Raw genomic sequence first — 23,413 nt, 5'->3', positions numbered from 1 at the left:
TTCGGACCGTATAGGTTGCATCCTAGAGGACTGGAAAACCGTGGTGTAGTCAGACGAGCCCCGATTTCTGTTGGTAAAAGTTGAGGGTAGGGTTTGATGGTGGCACAGACGCCACCAAGCCATGGACCCCAGTTAGCGACAAGGCACTGAACATGTACTCGTATGTGATGGCTCCATATTGATGTGACCTTTGTTTATTTGGAATGAACTGTCCAGCTAGTTAGAGACCATTTGCCGCCATTCATGTATTTCATATTCCCACACGTACACCCAGTTTTTAAGGATCTCAATGCACCATATCACTGGTCCACAATTGGTAGAGATTGGCTTGAAGAAGATTTAGGACAGTTAGAGCGATTGACTTGGTCTCCAAGATCACACGAAACGAAGCCCGTCGACGTATACGGAACATAATCGAGAGGTCAGTTCTTGCACAAAATCTAGCGCTGACAACAGTTTCACTGTTATGGACTGCTATAGAGGCAACACGGCTCAATATACAATATTTCACAGTCTTGTTCGTCGTATGCGACATCGAGTTTCTGCACTACACAGGGAAAAAGGAGTTCCGACATTATATTAGGAGGTATCCTTTGACTTTGGTCACCTCATTGTTGTCAATGGTAGCATTATACGTGTCGTTATGTGAGAGGACTGAGGTTTATCTTCATTTACTATCAGCACTGTTAGAATTTAGTCTATTGTCATACTGGGCGTCGTGTGACTACAAGCACCTTATGTATGCCTGCAATTTATGCAGTAGAAGAGTGTCACAGCTCCCTTGCACTGAACTGTTCCCGTAGGAAAGATAACCACATGTCGTTTTGGCATCTAAGGCCTTTAACATTGTTTTGTGTGTTGTACGTCTTGGTGTTTAAATATTAAGGACCTTTTACTGCATTAAGAATAGTTTCATAGAAACAAATATAACTGCGATAAGGAATTTAATGAGTCATAATTACGTTTTTACTCGGTAGTAAACCACTGAATATCATATTACTCTGCCAAAGAACTTTGAAAATACTCGTGAACAAATGTCTAAATCTAGTCAGAGGGAGTCTGGTTCAACTTGTATGTACTGGTGTTGGGAAGTAAGACAAGTTTCAGATAAATACGTTGGAAATTGTCATAAAACTTTTATTTTCATAACGTACATCGCATAATTGTTAGTGTAGGCAGAAAAGAAGACATTGTATTTGTATGGAATTACCAGATACATTATAGTTACGTGGTTGGTGTTGTAAGTGGGAGTTAGGGGTCAGAAAAGTGATGTTGGAAGCGATGTTTAGTTGAGAATATGAGCGACAGTGTGGTTGAGGGTAGGACTGAGATCTTGTCGTTGCATTGCATCTATTGAATAAATGCCCACTGGAGTAATGTGTGTCAAGGAAATACGATTGACTTGCCGGCCATCTGTATTATGCTGTACGTGTGAGATGACTGCCTATTCTCCATTCCGTGTACGATTGCTGCAGAGAGGAGGGAAGATGGCAAGTCGTCTCAATACGGCTGCCAACTATTTCGTATTTGCTTAACACTTGCTACTCCAGCGCTCACGAATCCCCCACATGCATTGCAACAGTAGGGCCTCCGTCACACTCCCAGATACACCCTTTCTCAGATTCTCACCTAAACATCACTTCCAACTTCAAGCTTCCTCAATCTTAACTCTCACATTGATTAACAGCTTCATCACCACCTTCAACGAACGTCCTCCAGGCTGACGACATAGATAGGGCTAGTACCGTCATCTGCCTCTGTGGTAGTTTCTTTGTCGGCAACTGTAGGATTACCAGTCGTAGGAGTATCAGCTGCAGGAGTACCAGCTGCAGGAGTACCAGCTGAAGGAGTACCAGCATCAGGAGTACCATTACCAGGTTTACGATTCTCAGAATTACCTTTTTGAAGAGCACTTTGAGCTCTATAAGGTTCCACGTCTAATCCAATGACGGTATTTCTGTCCTTTTCATTGCACGGACCCGTGTGCAAGATGAAGAGATTCACTGCAAGTAATATTGCGAGTTAATAGTGTATTATACTGGTGTCTGATTGATGTGGATGCAATTAATATTTCATACACCCAGATATGAAAATTTATGTAACAAATTTGAGTTATAAATTCAGATTTTCAATTTAAGAACGTTCTTTTACTAAGACGAACACTATCATGCAAGATCTTGCAACACTGAGAAAGACAAATGTGAATGATATGAATTTTTCGTAGTCCAATCAGTTTCGTGTAACAGTACCCAATCTAGAAGGAAGCCTGCGACGTGGGAGCGCTGGGAGAGGGGGAAGCAGTGCCTCCCTTCCCCAGTCTTCCCATCGCCCCACGGCTGTCAGCAGTGATCGGTGGTAATGGCCTTCCAGATGATGTGAGCCCAGTAGTAGATTTAGTTGCCAGTTTTGTCGTGTGGTGTTTCGCTGTTTGCATTCAGTTAGTGTATGAATAAAATGGCAGTGGATAGTGCACACGTATCAGCAGGAATACATCATTTGTAGTGATAACTAGTAATGTAGTATATTAGTAACCATACATGTCGTATCTTATTCACTTAAACCTCCTTAGTTTCTCGATTATGAGGAAATGTGTTCCCAGCTTCTTTATTTCACAGGTCTTCATGCACTTTTTCCATTTATAGCATTAGTCATCCGATCCCTACAGTATTTTTTTTAACCTTGACAATACGATTTGTTTTCTCCGAATAAAGACGCATATCACGTAACCAGAATTAATAACCTACTTTCCGAACAGCTAGCAATTTCATGGCAACACAAAAGAAGAATATAAGACATATGATACTGGAAACATTAATGTTTTCAAAATGAGTGATTTTTTAACCTATGTATTCTGCGCGTATGTAGACATTGACGGTAGAGTTTTTAGCTTGGAACACACCAATGTGATCTAGACCACAACGCTCAACTGACTAGTTGGCGCAGTCCCATCACCCACCTTCTCACAATCAGCGGCAAGCGGCAGGCAGTATGGGAAACTGCACAAAACTAAACGATCACTCAATCTGAGGAGTCAGAATCGAATGTAGCAGTACAGTAATTTATACATTATAATAGTTGCTGCAACGAAAAAGTTGCTGACCATATAGATCGCACTCGTCTTCTATGCCCTAGATATCAGTCCAAGGAACAAGACAGCGATTAACGTTATTGACTTCAACGTATGGATCTCCCAGAAGAATGTGGTCTTTGCAGTTATAAAGTGCGTCCATGTCCTAAGGCCTCAGAGTTTCTCCCTCAGGAGTGGGAGCAGGTAGAGCCCGCATTTTGGCTACGATCAGGGCAGCAGTATGCGGGCAACAAAACACTAGCAGCGGAGGTGAGAGTTAAGAGCGTCTTTGATAACGGATGTGCTGACATATTAATTACAACAACAGCGATTAAGCAATCGATTTGTCTACTTGCGGGATGTGACACTATTTGAAAATTATCAGCATCGTAACAAGATTTGTGCGAAAGGTGTCGTGAATGTTAAGAAAGTGCATTCGGGGGTCCGAGATTTCAACGAAGTGCGATCCTCTTTTAACAACTACCCAAAACAAAAATGGCCACGCACCGGCCGGACCGACAGAACGGTCACACAAGTCGACACACATGTCTGGGGGGATCTCTGACTGAATGTGGAAGACATCGTCGCAGTAGCGTCCACCCACACAGTCCTAGCTGATGACCTGGCAACGCAGCAAGTGTTCACTGCTGGGGTGGCGGAAGCCTGACAGACGACCTCAACGCCGTACACGTGGCAGCTTCTTACATGATGTTGGCGCTTTGTCCGTCTTTGCTAGCCAATCGTTAACAAAATTTTACTAGCTTTGGCACTCAGGCAGTTCAAATCCGTTGGCTGCATTCGTTTCTTAATGGCAACGACTGTGATCTTCAACCAAAAAACGTCAGTTAAAGTATTTACCACTAGTGTGTTCCACTACAGATCGGGAAAATATTGAAGAATAACAGTCCAACCAACACCAGTCAAGTAGATAGGTAGCGGGTGAGTGGGTGATGTTAGTTCGTTGATGACGTCATCGATGACATCAAGACATTCTCCCTCATCTCTCTTACAATGGTCAATTGCCCTATGTATAAAACTGCGGGCTATTGAAATTTTTTCGGGAAACTCAAAAATTGGTGGTGTTTACTCCTACTCCTTTGTTCGTGGGATTGCTGTGCTAAGAATAAATTGGCAAAAATTCAAGCTGGATATTGAACAAGGCGACCACGCCATACTTGCTTTGTGATGTCAGAAAGCAAGAACTAGAACACTGGACCTGTCTCTAAGGCAACATAATGTGAGACATAGTATACTGGTGCAGACTTAGTGAGAATGCAAGACGGATGCCATGGAATACAAGATGACGACCAGTGTGTACTGTTACTGCTCTATGAAATCAGAAACCAAGATAAGATATCTAGGATAACGGTGCAACCTTAAGTGTGAAATCAGAATCAATGCCCTTGCATACTGGCGCAGGTGTACTATGATGTCAAACTGTGACTTGCCTGTGAGATCTGTGGGGTATGTATAGCAGACAGGTCACTGTGTAATTCCATCCTTCCTGACTTAAGTCAATCACATTCCCCTTGCTTTGAACATTTGTTTGTCTTTGGTAATCTCTTAATGTCATCCATCATCGTAAGCCTAAACTGTATATTTTGTACTGTATAGTAGGAACAATTGTATCTCTATTTAACAACACGTCAGAGGACGGAAAGAGTCTTCTGACACGAGACCGGTCTGGAAGCTGTCTGCATACACAGTCCACCGCAGAAAAATGGGGTCGGCTACCAAACAGCCACCGTACCACGTCATGTAGAAAGAGACTTCTGTGATGTACGTAAGACGTATTGGCAAACCACGCCACTTTATGACCCTGCAGCTTGGCTGGTGGTGTACCACAAGCCACACGCATCACACGCGAGGTGCATACGTAAAGTGGAGTAGCGAAGTTCCAGTTTTCAGTGCCAGTATGCTGTTGAGACAGCACTATAGTCACACCCCATGTGACTCAAGTTAAAATGGCAGGAAACTAGAAAAGTGTAGGAAGCTCACGTATACTGTAACGCAAGTGACAGGGAGTCACCTAGGTTGAACAGAACCTGTAAGTCTCACATATAGGTTCTGCTGGAAATTTAAAAGTCAAAAGAGCAAATTCGTTCTCCTGATAGTGGACACTTGTGCATTGATTCTGAACTCAAGATAAAAATAGGTTCACGTACTAAACTTGTAAAATTCACTACAAAAATCTGTGTATAGAATGGATGGTAGTTATTCAACGGGCGCTAATATAACCAGCAACTCCAAAACTATTTTCAACTCATCGTTCTTACATGCAGCAGACATGTAGCATCAACATTTGAGAATTTAACCACTTAAATTTATTTACAAGTCGAATCACAGATTTGAAAAAAAAAAAACGTGACACATAGATATCGTGTAGTATTACTAGTAGTGGAAATAGTAGTAGAAGGTTCAAATCATAGGTGTCATTGCAATTTCTGATTGCATTAGGTTTCCAAGTAGTTGTAGTAGTGGATTCATAACCAAGGATTCTCAGCCAGCTGTACCACAGCGACCCTCACATTCTTTTAATTGCTGACTGTATAATTTTTTAAAAAACTAAGGCTGATTTTCGCTGTATGCACATCTTCGTGTGATAGAAATTTTATATTCACGTAGGTTAAATGTTCCTATACGTGTCACCAGTGCATTTTTCATCACCCAAATTATCAGTATTATACAGTAAAGTGCCAAAGAAACGGGTATAGATATGGGCGTACAAATACAGACCTGTCAGCACCGACATTGGACTTTTGGTGATTGGCAACATGTTGCGTGGTCGGGCGAGTGTCAATTCATGGACCCTACGTTTTAGCAGGGGGCTGTTCAAGCTGGCGGAGGCTTTGTAGTGGTGTGGGGCGTGTGCAATTGGACTGACTCCAGATGCGTCTAGGTAAGACTGTGACAAGCGACACGTAAGCATCCTGTCTGATCACCTGAGTCCATTCATGTCCACTGCGCATTCCCACTGACTTGGGCAGTTCAAGCAGGACCATGCGATAGTCTGTTGTTGCTGTTGTTGTTGTCTTCAGTCTACAGACTGGTCTGATGCAGTTCTCCATGCTACTCTATCCTGCGCAAGCTTCTTCAGCTATAAGTAACTGTTGCAACCTACATCCATCTGAATGTGCTTAGTGTATTCATATCTTTGTCTCCATCTACAATATTACCCTCCACTGTGGGCACCATTGTTATATTAGTGATTCCTCAGGGTATGTACTACCAACCGATCCATTCTTCTAGATATGTTGTGCCACAAATTCCTCTTCTCCCCAATTCTGTTCATTACCTCATCACTAGTTACGTGTTCTACCCATCTAATCTTCAGAATTCTTCTGCAGAGCCACATTTCTAATGCTTACATTCTCTTCTTGTATGAACTATTTATCGTCCATGTTTCACTTCCATACATGGCTACACTCGAATAAAACTTTCTCGGTTTTCCAGCCGCGTCAATTCGAATAAAATCCTCGAGTTTTCGATGGCCATCTCCGCCATCGTCGTCAGGAGTTAACTGATTACCGGGGCTGCTACGGTTTCTCGCTTATGTAGGCATGATGACATCATCAGCAGCCAATCAGATCGACCCAAAGTGGCGCGCGCGCCTAAGTCGACCCGGGCAGCGAGCGGAGCTATTTCCCGTGGCAGCACCGGTGACGTCACGTGGCGCCAGGGTCAGGCGCCACGTCTGAAACCGCCGCTCCCGCGTCGCGAATCTGTCGTTGCTTTCTTTCGATGTCCAACGCCGGCCCCCATGCTGACTGTGTATCCCTGTTCTCTGTTGAAATTGTTGTTGTTTAAGTGAATCTTCGCCGCTTCCTTTATAACCGACTCCAAATATGTAGAAGCATCAGCCAACACTTCTGTATTTTTCGAACTGTATTTTATGTCCGTTTCCTAGGCAATTCTCCGCTATGGCCGACTTGTTAAGCTCCCTTTGCTTTATATGGTGCTTGTGCTCAGTACAACGCTTCGCAACCGTGCCAACTGTTTGTCCGATATACATGCTGCCACATTCACAGGGTACACCATACACACCGGACACTCGAAGAGCAATGTCGTCTTTAACAGGGCAGAACATACACTCCTGGAAATGGAAAAAAGAACACATTGACACCGGTGTGTCAGACCCACCATACTTGCTCCGGACACTGCGAGAGGGCTGTACAAGCAATGATCACACGCACGGCACAGCGGACACACCAGGAACCGCGGTGTTGGCCGTCGAATGGCGCTAGCTGCGCAGCATTTGTGCACCGCCGCCGTCAGTGTCAGCCAGTTTGCCGTGGCATACGGAGCTCCATCGCAGTCTTTAACACTGGTAGCATGCCGCGACAGCGTGGACGTGAACCGTATGTGCAGTTGACGGACTTTGAGCGAGGGCGTATAGTGGGCATGCGGGAGGCCGGGTGGACGTACCGCCGAATTGCTCAACACGTGGGGCGTGAGGTCTCCATAGTATATCGATGTTGTCGCCAGTGGTCGGCGGAAGGTACACGTGCCCGTCGACCTGGGATCGGACCGCAGCGACGCACGGATGCACGCCAAGACCGTAGGATCCTACGCAGTGCCGTAGGGGACCGCACCGCCACTTCCCAGCAAATTAGGGACACGGTTGCTCCTGGGGTATCAGCGAGGACATCTACATCTACATCTACATCTACATGACTACTCTGCAATTCACATTTAAGTGCTTGGCAGAGGGTTCATCTAACCACAATCATACTATCTCTCTACTATTCCACACCCGAACAGCGAGCGGGAAAAACGAACACCTAAACCTTTCTGTTCGAGCTCTGATTTCTCTTATTTTATTTTGATGATCATTCCTACCTATGTAGGTTGGGCTCAACATAATATTTTCGCATTCGGAAGAGAAAGTTGGTGACTGAAATTTCGTAAAAAGGTCTCGCCGCGACGAAAAACGTCTATGCTGTAATGACTTCCATCCCACCTCGTGTATCATATCTGCCACACTCTCTCCCCTATAACGCGATAATACAAAACGAGCTGCCCTTCTTTGCACCCTCTCGATGTCCTCCGTCAATCCCACCTGGTAAGGATCCCACACCGCGCAGCAATATTCTAACAGAGGACGAACGAGTGTAGTGTAAGCTGTCTCTTTAATGGACTTGTTTCATCTTCTAAGTGTCCTGCCAATGAAACGCAACCTTTGGCTCGCCTTCCCGACAATATTATCTATGTGGTCCTTCCAACTGAAGTTGTTCGTAATTTTAACACCCAGGTACTTAGTTGAATTGACAGCCTTGAGAATTGTACTATTTATCGAGTAATCGAATTCCAACGGATTTCTTTTGGAACTCATGTGGATCATCTCACACTTTTCGTTATTTAGCGTCAACTGCCACCTGACACACCATACAGCAATCTTTTCTAAGTCGCTTTGCAACTGATACTGGTCTTCGGATGACCTTACTAGACGGTAAATTACAGCATCATCTGCGAACAGTCTAAGAGAACTGCTAAGATTGTCACCCAGGTCATTTATATAGATCAGGAACAGTAGAGGTCCCAGGACGCTTCCCTGGGGAACACCTGATATCGCCTTTCGCAACCGTCTCCATGAAGCTGGGCTACGGTCCCACACACCGTTAGGCAGTCTTCCGCTCACGCCCCAACATCGTGCAGCCCGCCTCCAGTGGTGTCGCGACAGGCGTGAATGGAGGGACGAATGGAGACGTGTCGTCTTCAGCGATGAGAGTCGCTTCTGCCTTGGTGCCAATGATGGTCGTATGCGTGTTTGGCGCCGTGCAGGTGAGCGCCACAATCAGGACTGCATACGACCGAGGCAGACAGGGCCAACACCCGGCATCATGGTGTGGGGAGCGATCTCCTACACTGGCCGTACACCTCTGGTGATCGTCGAGGGGACACTGAATAGTGCACGGTACATCCAAACCGTCATCGAACCCATCGTTCTACCATTCCTAGACCGGCAAGGGAACTTGCTGTTCCAACAGGACAATGCACGTCCGCGTGTATCTCGTGCCACCCAACGTGCTCTAGAAGGTGTAAGTCAACTACCCTGGCCAGCAAGATCTCCTAATCTGTCCCCCATTGAGCATGTTTGGGACTGGATGAAGCGTCGTCTCACGCGGTCTGCACGTCCAGCACGAACGCTGGTCCAACTGAGGCGCCAGGTGGAAATGGCATGGCAAGCCGTTCCACAGGACTACATCCAGCATCTCTACGATCGTCTCCATGGGAGAATAGCAGCCTGCATTGCTGCGAAAGGTGGATATACACTGTACTAGTGCCGACATTGTGCATGCTCTGTTGCCTGTGTCTATGTGCCTGTGGTTCTGTCAGTGTGATCATGTGATGTATCTGACCCCAGGAATGTGTCAATAAAGTTTCCCCTTCCTGGGACAATGAATTCACGGTGTTCTTATTTCAATTTCCAGGAGTGTATTTAGTATCTTGGGGGCGGGCCAGAACACTGGTCTTAGCCCATGTTTCTGCAGCAGACGTCCTAACTTACTGCTAGTTGCTCCACAGTAAGGCAGGAATACAGTCCGTTTGGCATCCTCTACTGAGTCACCAGGTGTCCTTCGTCGGGGGCCCTTGAAAGTGTTTGCGATGTCTCTTTTGCTGTATCCATTTTCCCCGAAAACACGTTTCAGGTTCCGCAATTCAGACTGTAGTTGGTCGTCGTCAGAGATAATCTTCGCACTATGAACCAGCGTGTTCATGACAGCTTTCTTGTGTACAGGGTGGTGGAAACTATTGGCGTTCAAGTAACGATCAGTGTGTGTAGATTTCCGGTACACTGAATGACCAAGCTGGCCTCCTGCCTTGGGATCACCAATGTCTCCAGCAGTCGCAAATTTCTTCATGGAGGACTTTGAGGAGCAGGCTGTGCAAACTCCAACACTACGGCCACCTTAATTTCTATGATAAGTTTGTGACACCTTCCTGATATGGCCTCATGGGGATGATACACAACAGCAGTTCGTCGATCATGTGAATGGCGTCCATCCCAACATTAAATTTACTGTCGAGATGGGGTAACAGTATTCCTATGATGTCGGTGGGGTGACCATATTTCTATGATGTCCCCCTATGGGTACTAAGGTGCACGGTTAAAACCATTATGTCTTCGATGAAGTCAGAATCCGGTGTGGTTGATATGATGATATGGTCACAATCAAAAATAGATGTTCCAGTTCTCATGGGACTGTGATCGTCAACACCCAACACAAATCCACAGCGTTGAGACCTACTAGATACCAAGTGGGTCCAATATTGTGCCCTGCTCTCAATAGTGAAAGGCAAATTTATCATGAACTGTTATCGGAGGTGTACCACCTCCAGGCAGGAAAAACTAAATCCCACACTCTGCTGTCAGTATTAAACCATTCCCAGCTCCAAATATTTATCAGGCATTATGTGAATATGCACATGTGCGTGTTTTTCGTGATTGTTTATTTCTCCCTCACTTCGGCAGATCTCTGATATATCTGATGCAATGCCCGATACATCTCAGCAGCAGCAGCAGTTTGTAACAAGCCAGCCTGAAGTCACACTCCTCGATGTGGATCCAAAACACATTGCAGTGGAAATCAAGCAAGCATGCGAACTATAGCCCTCTGTTGCACGACTAAGTGGTCACACAGACCGTCTCCATGGTACATCAAAAAAAGTTTAGGATCACCCCAGTTCCCAGAACTCCTGAATATAGACTTAGACTGTGGATATTGTATCACACTCACAGTCCTTTTGACTGTTCAGATATGTCAATAAACCCGCCCAAATATGTAAACAACGTTGCATGAGCAGCGCCTATTAGACGGACGGGGTCCCACAGCCGATCAGTTCCCGTCATTCCACCAGGAAGGACGTACTCGGCTCGTGTTGCCTGTAAATCAACCATGCCTAGACGGTCGGTACCGCGGTTCGATCGCGTCGGCATCGTTAGTCTCAACAAGGGAAGTGTCCAGGAGTCTCGGAGCGAACCAGAGTGATGTTGTTCGGACGTGGAGGAAATACACAGACACAGGAACTGCTGATGACATGCCTCGGATCAACCCGCCCAAGGGATGACCGCTGCCTACGGATTATGTCTCGGAGAATCAATGACAGTAACGCCACCATCTTGAATAATGCTTTCCGTGCAGCCGCAGGACGTCGTGTTTAGACATAAACTGTGTGCAATAGGCTGCATGATGCGCAACTTCGCTCCTGACGTTCGTGGCGAGATCCATTTTGGCAACCACGGCACCGTGCAGCGTAGTACAGATGTGCCCAACAACATGCCAAACGGACCGCTGAGGACTGGAATGTCTCATATGCCTTCAATCAGGCAATCGTCGGGGCCGGTCAGGCTGAATGCCTTAGACACACAGTCAAGCGAGTGCACCAAGGTGGAGGTTCCCTGCTGTTTCGGAGTGGTATTATGTGGGCCCGAGTACACCGCTGGTGGTCATGGAAGGCGCCGTAACGGCTGTACGATACGTGAGTGCCATCCTCCGGCCGATACTGCAACCATATCGGCAGCATATTGGCGAGGCATTCATCTTCATGGACGACAATTCGCGCCCCGTCATGCACATCTTGTGAATTACTTCCTTCAGGATGACTACATCGCTCGATTAGAGTGGCCAGCATGTTCTCCAGACTTGAATCCTATCGAACACGCCTGGGATAGATTGAAAAGGGCTGTTTATGGACGACGTGATAAGAATCTCAGTAAATTAGCTTACTATGCCTACTTTCATTCACTGCTTTCGTATGGCATCATATTCTGGGGTAATTCATCGTTGAGTAGAAAAGTATTCATTGCACAAAAACGTGTAATCAGAATAATTGCTGGAGCCCACCCACGGTCATCCTGCAGACATCTATTTAAGGATCTAGGGATCCTCACAGTAACCTCACAGTATATATATTCCCTTATGAAATTTGTTGATAATAATCCAACCCAATTCAAAAGTAATAGCAGTGTGCATACCTATAACACCAGGAGAAAGGATGATCTTCACTATGCAGGGTTAAATCTGACTTTGGCACAGAAAGGGGTAAATTATGCTGCCACAAAAGTCTTTGGGCACCTACCAAACAGCATCAAAAGCCTGACAGATAGCCAACTAACATTTAAAAATAAATTAAAAGAATTTCTAGATGACAACTCCTTCTACTCATTGGCTGAATTTTTAGATATAAAGTAAGTAAAAAAAAAAAAAAAATTAATCATTAGTGTCATACAATATTTTGTGTAATGTAATTTCTTGTACAGACATCTTTTATTAACCTGACACGTTCCACATCATTACGAAGTGTCGTATTCATGATCTATGGAACAAGTATTAATCTAATCTAATCTAATCTAATCTAATCTAATCTAATCTAATCAACCCCTCTGAGATATCTACGCCGAATCGCCGTTGAGAAGTGGGACAATATGGACCAACAGTCCCAACAGTGGGTAGTATACTACGACGAATACAGGAATTCACGAATGCAAGGGACGTGCTACTGGGTATTAGAGGTACCGGTGTGTACAAAAATCTGGAGCACCTCCTCTGAAAGTCTCGATGTATGGTGGTACAACTTGCAATGTGCGGTTTTCATGAGCAATAAATAGGTCGGAAATGATGTTTATCTTGATCTCTACTATAATTTTCTGTCCTGTTTCCGGACTTATCGGAACCGAGATTATGGAAAACTTTTTTTGATGTGTGTATCAGAGCAGGTCATTTAACTGTTTCCAGACTGTAAATTTCCAGCCTCCGCCTCCGTAGCTTAGCGGTAGCGTTGATCCCTACCACGCTGGCGGCCCGGGTTCGATTCCTGGCAAAGAGGTGGGTGTTGTGTCTATTTCATCATCATTTCATCGTCATTGACTCGCAAGTCGCCGAAGTGGCGTCAACTAAAAAGGACTTGCAATACGGCGGCCGAACTCCCCCGACTCGCGCCTCCCGGCCAACAATGTCATACGATCATTTCATTTCATTTCATTGTATCGAAAATAAATACCAATCACTTATCTGTCACCATTACATAGCGCACTTGATGCACCTTCATAAATGCGTTGTGCATGCGCTGGGAACGCTAAGTCCTGCAACAGCGCCTGTACAACTCATCTATGAAATTGGTGTTATTCAGTCCAACGTACAATTTCAATGCGAGTGACAGTGAAATAATAGTTGGATCTATCTTCTCAGATAATAAGTTAAACGTAACGGTGATTTTGGGAAATCAACGATTTAGTTACATGGAAGTGATGTTTCCAGATTATGAGTGGTATTAATTATGGCAGAATTCAATGCAAATATCTGGTACGCTCAAGTCTCAAACTCCTGCAGATTAGTAGATTGTCATACAGTGCGCATGGGAAATTTTCCAAGAAGAATGTAAATATACAACAAGACAATAGTTGATTCATTTGTCAGCACATGCTGTGTGCTAGTTCAGAGAAAGGCGTATGAGTGCCCATGTATGTATATTTTGCAAGTGCCTGGCATGAGCTTACAGAGCTTGCATCTCAGGAGCACTTTAGAGTAAACTTATGGTACGAATTTTGATGCATAATGTGCTTCAGTATGCAGTATGTACGATGCACAAACATCAACGCTACCTCAATTGGCTACAGAATTACATGCTTGTTAATGTATATTTCTGTATCCTAGTATGGTAAAAAAAATTTTTAACATTTGAAAGTAAATTACTATTTCTCTCTGTAGATTGTGTTTCATTTCATTAAAAAAAATATTTAAAGCGTTCACTGAAACGTAAAGGGGAAAGAAAAATGTCGCACTTGGAGGTCTTCATGTCATTCCTCATGCCATTTCAAGACAAAAGTGCCTGTAACAAAACCTAGTCCTACCAACAGGCTCAACAGAAGTACCATTTGAGAAACGGGCCTCTGGCAAAACTGTACTGCGTGCAATGTGGCTACGAACAGGTGACATGAACTATACACTTCGGCAGAGCTGTCCTATTAGCTCAGTAAGACGAGGCAATGTTTTGGGGAACGGTAACTAAACTCACCGGTGTTCAAATCTCGTTTGTGACAAACTTTTTCAGTTAAAGCACAAAATGGTACCCAACTGATACCTCCACAATGACACAACTAGCATATTTATTTCTGCTACTGTTACCTTTATTTAAACTTGAAGATATAACATGAACTTCTTAGACCTGTAAACGACCACTTAGTTTCATCCACAACACAAATGCAGCCAATAGAAAATAACAGTGGATACAATAACAGCGTCTGTATCCACTGAGGTACAAAATACAGAATAAGTAGGCTAGACTAGATTGCACATTACACTATGCACAACGATTCGAGCGCGGAACGAGCGGTCTAAGGTGCTGCATTCATGGACTGTGCGGCTGGTCCCGGCGGAGGTTCGAGTCTTCCCTCGGACATGGGTGTGTATGTTTATCCATATGATAATTTAGATTAAGTAGGGTGTAAGCTTAGGGACTGATGACCTTAACAGTTAAGTCCCATAAGATTTCACACACATTTGAACATTTTTTGAACAACGATTCGATTCTGTACGTTTGACGTCCAGGTTTATTTCCACAGATCTGGTACGTGCACGTACGAGCAACATTCACTTTGGAGAAGATGATCAAGGCAACCACCTTGCATTTGTAAATAGTTTGCCTCTCTTTGGATCATAGTTTGCTGGACCCTACGCAGACCTGCATCAGCCATTGTCGATGAAGCATGCACGGGAGCTATTAGGTGTTTCATCCATATGTGGAGTACTGTAAACTTGTTCCTTTAAGTGTCCGGAGAACATGGAAGATAGAACAATGAACCTCCGTAACCAATCCATTTCCCTGGTATTTAAATTGTTACGGTCGTTCATTCCAAAGTGTGGTGGTGTGCAGTCATGATGAAACCACAGTTGCTGTCGAACCCCAAGTGGAACTTTTCTAGTGCGTCAATCAAAGTATTACAAAGAAACGGACTATACAGAAGTGCATTAAATTTATCTGGCAACAGGTAAGGGCCTAAAACCACTCCTCCCACAATTCCAGCCAACAGTTTTATGCCAAAGCGTATCTCAAAGCCAGGTTCGCCGGTGACATGTAGATTGTGTTCCAACCAATAACGGCTGTCGTGGAGGCTGGAAACATCTCCACGAGCGATGCTGGATTCATCATTCTACATAACGTTATTTAGAAAATGTTCGTTATCTTTCACTTGGTGCAATAGCCAGTCACAAAATTATACTGGTCAAATGCGGACTTCTGGCCGATAATATTGTTTAATTTGTAACAATGTGGAAGCAGTTCTTCATAGTGCTACACTTCAACCACCAGTCTTTCAGATATCTGGAAGTGCTTCACAATATCACTAGACATGGCCAAGGATGTTGGGGAAATGTTTCGAGATTCGCGTTCTCTTTTAGCGAAGTACGTCTAGGCGTCGGACGACCTCTGTCCATTTCTTCGTGACGAAGATTATCTTCTTACCGATGGCATTGCTCCACGTGACCAAAAACATTCTTATCGGGACGGCGCCTTCGAGGGTGCTGTGCAGCGTACAGGCGAGAGGCAGCAGTATGGCTTCGGATGCTACCTGCACCAAGATTATCTACGTCTACATCTACGTGATTACTCTGCTATTCACAATAAAGTGCCTGGCAGAGCGTTCAATGAACCACCTTGATGCTGTCTCTCTACCGTTCCACTCTCGCACGACACGCGGGAAAAACGAGCACTTAAATTTTTCGATGCGAGCCCCGATTTCTCTTATTTTATAGTGATGATCATTTCTGTCTATGTATATGGGTGCCAACAGAATGTTTTCGCAGTCGGAGGAGAAAACTGGTGATTCAAATGTCATGAAAAGATCCTGTCGCAACGAAAAACGCCTTTGTTTTAATGGTTGCCGCTCCAATTCACGTATCATGTCTGTGACACTATCTCCCCTATTTCGCGATAATACAAAACGAGCTGCCCTTCTTTGTACTTTTTCGATGTCATCCGTCAGTCCCACCTGATGCTTATCCCACACCGCACAGCAGTACTCCAGAACAGCGCGTACGAGCGCAGTGTAAGCAGTCTCTTTGGTAGACCTATTGCACCTTCTAAGTGTTCTGCCAATGAATCGCAGTCTTTGGTTTGCTCTACTCATAATATTATCAACGTGATCGTTCCAATTTAGGTTATTTGTAATTGTAATGCCTAAGTATTTAGTTGAATTTACAGCCCTCAGATTTGTGTGACTTATTTCGTAATCGAAATTTAGCTGATTTATTTTAGTACTCATGTGAATAACTTCGAACTTTTCTTTATTCAGGGTGAATTGCCACCTTTCGCACCATACAGATATCTATCTAAATCATTTTGCAAGTCGTTTTGTTCATCTGATGACTTTACAAGACGGAAAATGACAGCATCATCTGCAAACAATCTAATACGGCTACTCAAATTGCCTGCTATCTCGTTAATATAGATCAGGAACAGTGGAGGGCCTATGACACTTCCTTTGGGGACGCCGGATATTACTTCTGTTTCACTCGATGACTTTCCGTCTGTTACCACGAACTGTGACTTTTCTGACAGGAAATCATGAATCCAGTGGCACAACTGAGGCGATACACCGTAGGCACGCAGTTTGATTAGAAGACGCTTTGAGGAACGGTGTCGAAAGCGTTCTGGAAATCTAAAAATATAGAATCAATTTGACATCCCCTGTCGATAGCACTTATTATTTCATGAGTATGAAGAGTTAGCTGTGTTTCACAAGAACGATATTTTCTGAATCCATGCTGACTACGTGTAAATAAATCGTTGTCTTCCAGGTACTCCATAATTTTCGAATGTTCTAGAACGCTGGTGGAAATCGACGTTAGTGATATAGGTCTGTAATTCAGCGGATTACTCCTACTTCCCTTTGTGGGTATTGGTGTGACTTGAGCAATGTTCTAGTCTTTAGGTAAGTATCGTTCTGTGAGCGAGAGGTTGTACATACTTGCTAAATATGGAGCTATTTTATCAGTATACTCTGAGACGAACCTGACTGGTATACAATCTGGACCGTAGGCCTTGCCTTTATTAAGTGATTTAAGCTGCTGTGTTACACCGAGGACATCTACTTCGACGTTTCACATCTTGGCAGTTGTTCTTGATTGGAATTCAGGAATATTTACTTCATCTTCTTTGGTGAAGGAGTTTCGGAAAACCGTGTTTAATAACTCTGCTTGAGTGGCACTGTCATCAGTGACTTCACCGTTGTTATCACGCAGTGAAGGCATTGATTGTGTACTCACATATTCATCATTCGTATGCTTCATTGGGAAGCACCCGACATGAACTTAACAGGATCAGTTACGGTTGTGCACTGTGCAGCTACTATACCCATGCACGCAGTTTAATGGACCGCACTGTCGTGCGACAGGCTATTATCATGGAACAAAATAGTGTCCTGCTCTTAAACGACGAGACCTACGGAACGAGTGTGTAAAATATGACAGTGAACCTGAAGAGGATTCGAACTACAGCTCAACGGTGTATGTCGGGTTTGAGGTTCTAGCAATCTATTTGGTGAGCTACGATGGCTGGTAAGCCAGCACTGAGTAACGTACATTCCGACGCACTGCACAATGTGATAGCGTTGCCATCTCCTCGATTGCAACCTTTTTCAAAATGCACTCAATCTGGTTTTGCCAGATAAACTTACGTCTTGAATCTGAATACGCCGACCTCCAAGTGCGGCATTTTTTCTGTCTCCCTGTATGGTTAATATCACTGAAATCAAGTGACAACGTAGTTCTTTAAATGTCGAGAAATCGAGATGAGGAGCGTTGAAGACATTTCTCACAGGGAGGAAATCGAAACGTTTACCAATGGGCAGAAGCATGGAGATGAACTGTAGCTGAAGATACATACATTTCTAGGAGAACAGTTCGCTATATGAGGGGCTCACAACTTTACACTCAGCTATTGCAATGTAGTAGAAACTCGGAATATTTTATATGGGATGATACTGAACAGTTCACGCATTCAACTTCAGAGAGAGGCGCATTGTGGGTGGGGTATCGCGCCTTCCAGAGCACAAGTACTCTACGTTATCTTCTGCGCTGCACCCTATACAGTTCGGGTATTGTATCCAGAGACCTGCACCGCACATTGAATAATCCTTGTAGTAGGTCGTAGTATCTCGGCTATTGCGTCCGTCTACAGCTCCGCATCACACGAGGTACACTGTCATGGTGGTTCTTGTGAAGGGAGTCGTCTCCCTCCCTCTGCCCCTCCCTCCCTCCCTCCCAAGAAGGTGCATTGTTCACCTGCGCATACATTCATTTTTGAGCTACTTCATTGCATGTACATTCTGTCTCTTCTAATAATGAACTTCTGTGTGTCTCTTCTAGTGGGGACAACAGTCCTACTTACCCAGGAGCACAGGAAATCCCTGCTAGGGACATTGTTGTTGTTGTTGTCTTCAGTCCTGAGACTGGTTTGATGCACCTCTCCATACTACCCTATCCTGTGCAAGCTTCTTCATCTCCCAGTACCTACTGCAACCTACATCCTTCTGAATCTGCTTAGTGTATTCATCTCTTGGTCTCCCTCTACGATTTTTGCCCTCCAATACTAAATTGGTGATCCCTTGATGCCTCAGAACATGTCCTACCTACCGATCCCTTCTTCTGGTCAAGTTGTGCCACAAACGTCTCTTCTCCCCAATCCTATTCAATACTTCCTCATTAGTTATGTGATCTACCCATCTAATCTTCAGCATTCTTCTGTAGCACCACATTTCTAAAGCTTCTATTCTCTTCTTGTCCAAACTATTTATCGTCCATGTTTCACTTCCATACATGGCTACACTCCATACAAATACTTTCAGAAATGACATCCTGACACTTAAATCTATACTCGATGTTAACAAATATCTCTTCTTCAGAAACGCTTTCCTTGCCATTGCCAGTCTACATTTTATATCCTCTCTACTTCGACCATAATCAGTTATTTCGCTCCCCAAATAGCAAAACTCCTTTACTACTTTAAGACTCTCATTTCCTAATCTAATTCCCTCAGCATCACCCTACTTAATTCGACTACATTCCATTATTCTCGTTTTGCTTTTGTTGATGTTCATCTTATATCCTCCTTTCAAGACACTGTCCATTCCGTTCAACTGCTCTTCGAAGTCCTTTGCTGTCTCTGAGAGAATTACAATGTCATCGGCGAAGCTCAAAGTTTTTATTTCTTCTCCATGGATTTTAATACCTACTCCGAATTTTTCTTTTGTTTCCTTTACTGCTTGCTCAATATACAGATCGAATAACCTTTCGCTCCCTGTATTTTACCCCTGCCACCTTTAGACATAGGGTCATTGAACTTTGTCATTTGGGAGAGGAGGGAGGAAATCCCATAATGTCATAAACGACGTCATCAATGACTTCACTGGTGGCGTAAGGGCACCCAAATTGGCACTGCCTGCCTACCCAAACAGACCTCCTGTATTGGCAGCCTGTGACTGTCGAGCGCTGTGGGGGATGGGGTGGTTGTAAAAATGATGTGAAATGAGGTACGTAAGTAACAAGTGAGTTCCAGAGTGCTACCAGCACTTCCACTAGCACAATGACTGTGCGTAGGGTGATGCAGGGAATGGGTTACAGTGGTGTAGCAGCTCATCGGTAGCGACAGATCCCAGTAGTCAACACCAAACAACACTAGAGGAGTAATTTTTCATGTTTTCCTTCACATCTTCAGGTGTTGGGGATGCTGTCATATATCAGCTTCGTTCATGCACGATTCATCGACAACATGGTCATTTATCGTCATGAGGTGCTACCTGAGACTGCTCGTCGAGTGGAACAGGTCCAGTACGGTCTTCTCCACCATCATCGGATCCACGAGTTCCGTCCCCAACCTACTATCAGTAGTAGAGTCCTTTAGCTGTCCGTCTTTGATGTGCCAGGCTGAAGGAGGAAATGGAGTGTGCTAAGTTCTCTCAGTTTCATGCTAAGATGTCGAGATGAACACGTAGTAAATTTTTCGCCAGGATGATGCCTCGCATTAATCCCAGTGTGGCGAACAATGTGAGACGTTGGATGAGCGTTACAATTTTAAGAGAGCGTATTCGTGATTTGCGCCATAGGCTAGATGCGGTGGCCAGAGAGCTTCTACAGCTTCACTTGTGTATGGCATTTGTCTCAACTGGTGAGGAGGGGTCTTGGCCTCTAGCTGAGTGTGCCAAGACGAATGCCTCGCCGTCACACATCTACGGCTGCCTCTAAACGGCTACTCAGCAAATCACAGTTAAGTGTCTGGCAGAGGATCCATCGAACCGCCTTCAAGGCAATTCTCCAGTATTCCACTCTCTAACAGCGCGAAGGAAAAACGAATTCCTGTACCTTTCTTTGCGAGCTGTGATTTTCCTTATTTTATAATGATGTTCGGTTCTCCCCCCTATGTAGGTCCTATCAAATTTTGACATTCGGAGGAGAAAGTTAAAGATTGAAATTTCGTGACAAGGTCTCTCCGCAAACAAAACCGCCTTTGTTTTACTAATTTACATTCAAATCCAGCATCACATCCTTGATCTCCCATACTTCGTGATCATACAAGACTTGCTGCCTGTCTTCGAACTTCCTCGATGTACTCTGTTAATCATACCTGGTAAGGATCCCACACCGCGCAGCAATACTCCAAAAAGGACGGACAAGCGTAGTGTAGTCACTCTACTTAATAGATTTCTTGCAACTTCTAAGCATTTTGCCGATAAAACGCAGTCTTTAGTTCCCCTTCCCCACAACATTTTCTAAGTGCTATTTCCAATTTAAGTTATTTGTAATTGTAATCACTACGTACTTAGTTGTATTACCGGCCTTTAGATTTCATTGATTTATCATGTAACCCAAATTTTACAGGTTCCCTTTAGTACTCATATAGACGACTTCACACTTTACATCACTGGAAATCTTTGAATAAGGCCGGTTGCTGCAGCCGAGCGGTTCTAGGCGCTTCAGTCCAGAGCCCCGCTGCTGCTACGGCCGCAGGTTCGAATCCTGCCTCAGGCATGGATGTGTGTGATGTCCTTAGGTTAGTTAGGTTTAAGTAGTTCTAAGTCTAGGGGACTGATGACCTCAGATGTTTAGTCTCATAGTGCTTAGAGCTATTTGAACCATTTGAATTTTGAATACGGAATTAATTAGAAATCCCTTGTGGATAGCACTCATCACTTCGTGTGAGTAAAGAACGATGTCTTCTAAATGCTTGTTGGCTATGTTTCAATAGATCGTTGTCTTTCAGAAAATTCATAATGTTTGAACACAAGTTACATTCTAAAATCCTGTTGCATATCAACATTATTGATGTAGGCCTATAATTTAGTTGTTTACTCCTGCAGCTTTTCTTGAATATTTGTGTGACCTGTGAAACTTCGCAGCGTTTGGCTACGGATCTTTCGCCGAGCGAGCGGTTGTGTTTGATTGTTAAATATGGGGCTATTGCATCAGCATGCGCTGAGATTGACCAACCTGGTATAGAATCTGTACTGCAGGACTTGCTTTTATTAAAAGATTTAAGTTGCTTCGCTACTCAGAGGATCTCAATTTCTAAGCTATCCATGTTGACAGTTCTTCTTGATTCGAACTCTAGATTATTTACTTTGTCTTCTTTGGTGAAGGAATTTAGGAAATCTGTGTTTAGTAACTATCCTTGAGCAATACTGTCATCGGTAGTATTTCCATTGCTATTATGCAGAGAAGGCATTGTTTGAGTCTTGCCGCTTGCTTACTTTACACACACCTAACCACATTCTCTTTGGAATATCTGCCTGGTTTCGAGACAATGATGCGACATTTGTCTGCATAAGCAAAATTCGCAGGGAATAGCAGAGACTCACATTGTGATTAACGTTAGCGAAAAGCATTTTAATGACACCAATTTGAAGGTGCTCAGAAAGGCTCCTACCTTCGCAACAACTCCTAGAAATGTGCTCACTACACGTTTTATCAATGCAGTGCAGGAGGCAGCCAACACACATCCACATTACATGGGGCAGAAGAAATTCGCCGTGCTACCTTTGGGGCCATCATGAAGACATAGTCTCCAAAATTAAAACTGTCATATGCTGAGAGGCTACACTCAAGAAACTCCAGGCTGGAGTGTAGTTGCCAGCAGACAAGAAGAATTCCACAGTCGTTTTCAGCAGACTGAATATGATGAAGTGCGTCAGCTTCTGAAGGACCTTGAATATTAATGTTTGGAGTTTAACCATCTGGACAAAGTGCACAAGAAGAGCACAACACCCTTGAAGGAAACCCATATTCCCGACAAGGTCAACAGACGGCTATGATAGTTAGTGGCACCTCCACCTAGACTATATGGGCTGCTGATAGTACACAAAGGAGGGGTGCCACTGCGCCCAGCTGATAGCAGCACTGACACCTCAGCAGCCAAGAACTTGAGGACTTCGCTGTCCCCATATATGGGGAAGTATTTCACAGCATCTGGAACTTGGAAGACTTATGCAATGTCCCAAGCAACTACGTATTATAGAATATGATATAACAGTTAGTTTTAACATGGTATCCCAGTTCACCAGGTTGCACTGCTGGACTCGTTTGAGACTGGCTGGAGACTAATTTGATGATGCTCTGTTGGGCTGACCTCGCCTTATTTTCTGTACGGGGGCCAAGATTTTAAGCATACAGAAGGTGTATGCATGCGCTCTCGGTCTCCAGAGGTTTCGAATTTCTTCATGAAGAAATTTGAAAAGGCGGGATTAAGAGTGTGTAGACACAAACCCAGATGCTTCTTCAGGTATGTGGATGATAGGTTTGTGATCTGCCCTCATGGTAGGTAGAGGCTAAATGGATTTTTGGAATATCTTAACTCGTGGCATCCAAATTTTAAGTTCACCATGGAACTGGAAAAGAATGGGTAGTTTTCATTTCTGGATGCACTTGCCACAAGGAGAACAGATGGTTCGTTTCGCTATAATGTGTGTCTCAGACCTACATACACTGATTTATACCTGCAAACTAGCAGAGAGGAGTGTTCTGAAGACATTAGTTTACAGGGTACACGCCTTGTTGCGCCCAGATAGTTTGCAACAGAAAGAGATATTCTATTATCAGTACTCTGCAAGAAGGGGTACACGGCCAAAGAGATTCAGAAGGCCCCTTCAACCATCCACACAATCTAGAAGAAAGGGCAAGAAAAGGAAAAAAGCAGTTGCATTGCTGTCTTGTGTGCGATCTATTTGTGCCAAAATCAACAGATTTCTCAGGAAGGTTGACATCTAGTGTGTGTTCTGTCCACGTACCAAAATAAGAGGTGTATTACCAACTCCTGGTTTTTGTATGTCAGATCGCTTCCTCTTTTCCTAGATTTTCT

The 23,413-nt window shown here is 44.2% G+C and overlaps 1 protein-coding gene across 1 annotated transcript in view; it reads right to left on the bottom strand.

Moving 5' to 3' along the window:
• Nucleotides 1-1,121: 1,121 nt before the first annotated feature.
• Nucleotides 1,122-23,413, bottom strand: part of LOC126336456 (uncharacterized) — a 72,371-nt gene continuing 50,079 nt past the window's right edge. Inside the window, exon 3 of the mRNA XM_050000165.1 lies at nt 1,122-2,003. Coding sequence (XP_049856122.1) covers nt 1,702-2,003 — 302 coding nt within the window. The 3' untranslated portion in view covers nt 1,122-1,701. The remainder of the gene's footprint in view (nt 2,004-23,413) is intronic.

Source organism: Schistocerca gregaria, chromosome 2 (genome assembly GCF_023897955.1).
Source record: "Schistocerca gregaria isolate iqSchGreg1 chromosome 2, iqSchGreg1.2, whole genome shotgun sequence".
NCBI lineage: Eukaryota > Metazoa > Arthropoda > Insecta > Orthoptera > Acrididae > Schistocerca > Schistocerca gregaria.
The sequence above is the reverse complement of the archived record's forward strand: the minus strand, read 5'-3'. Positions and strand labels throughout refer to the sequence as shown.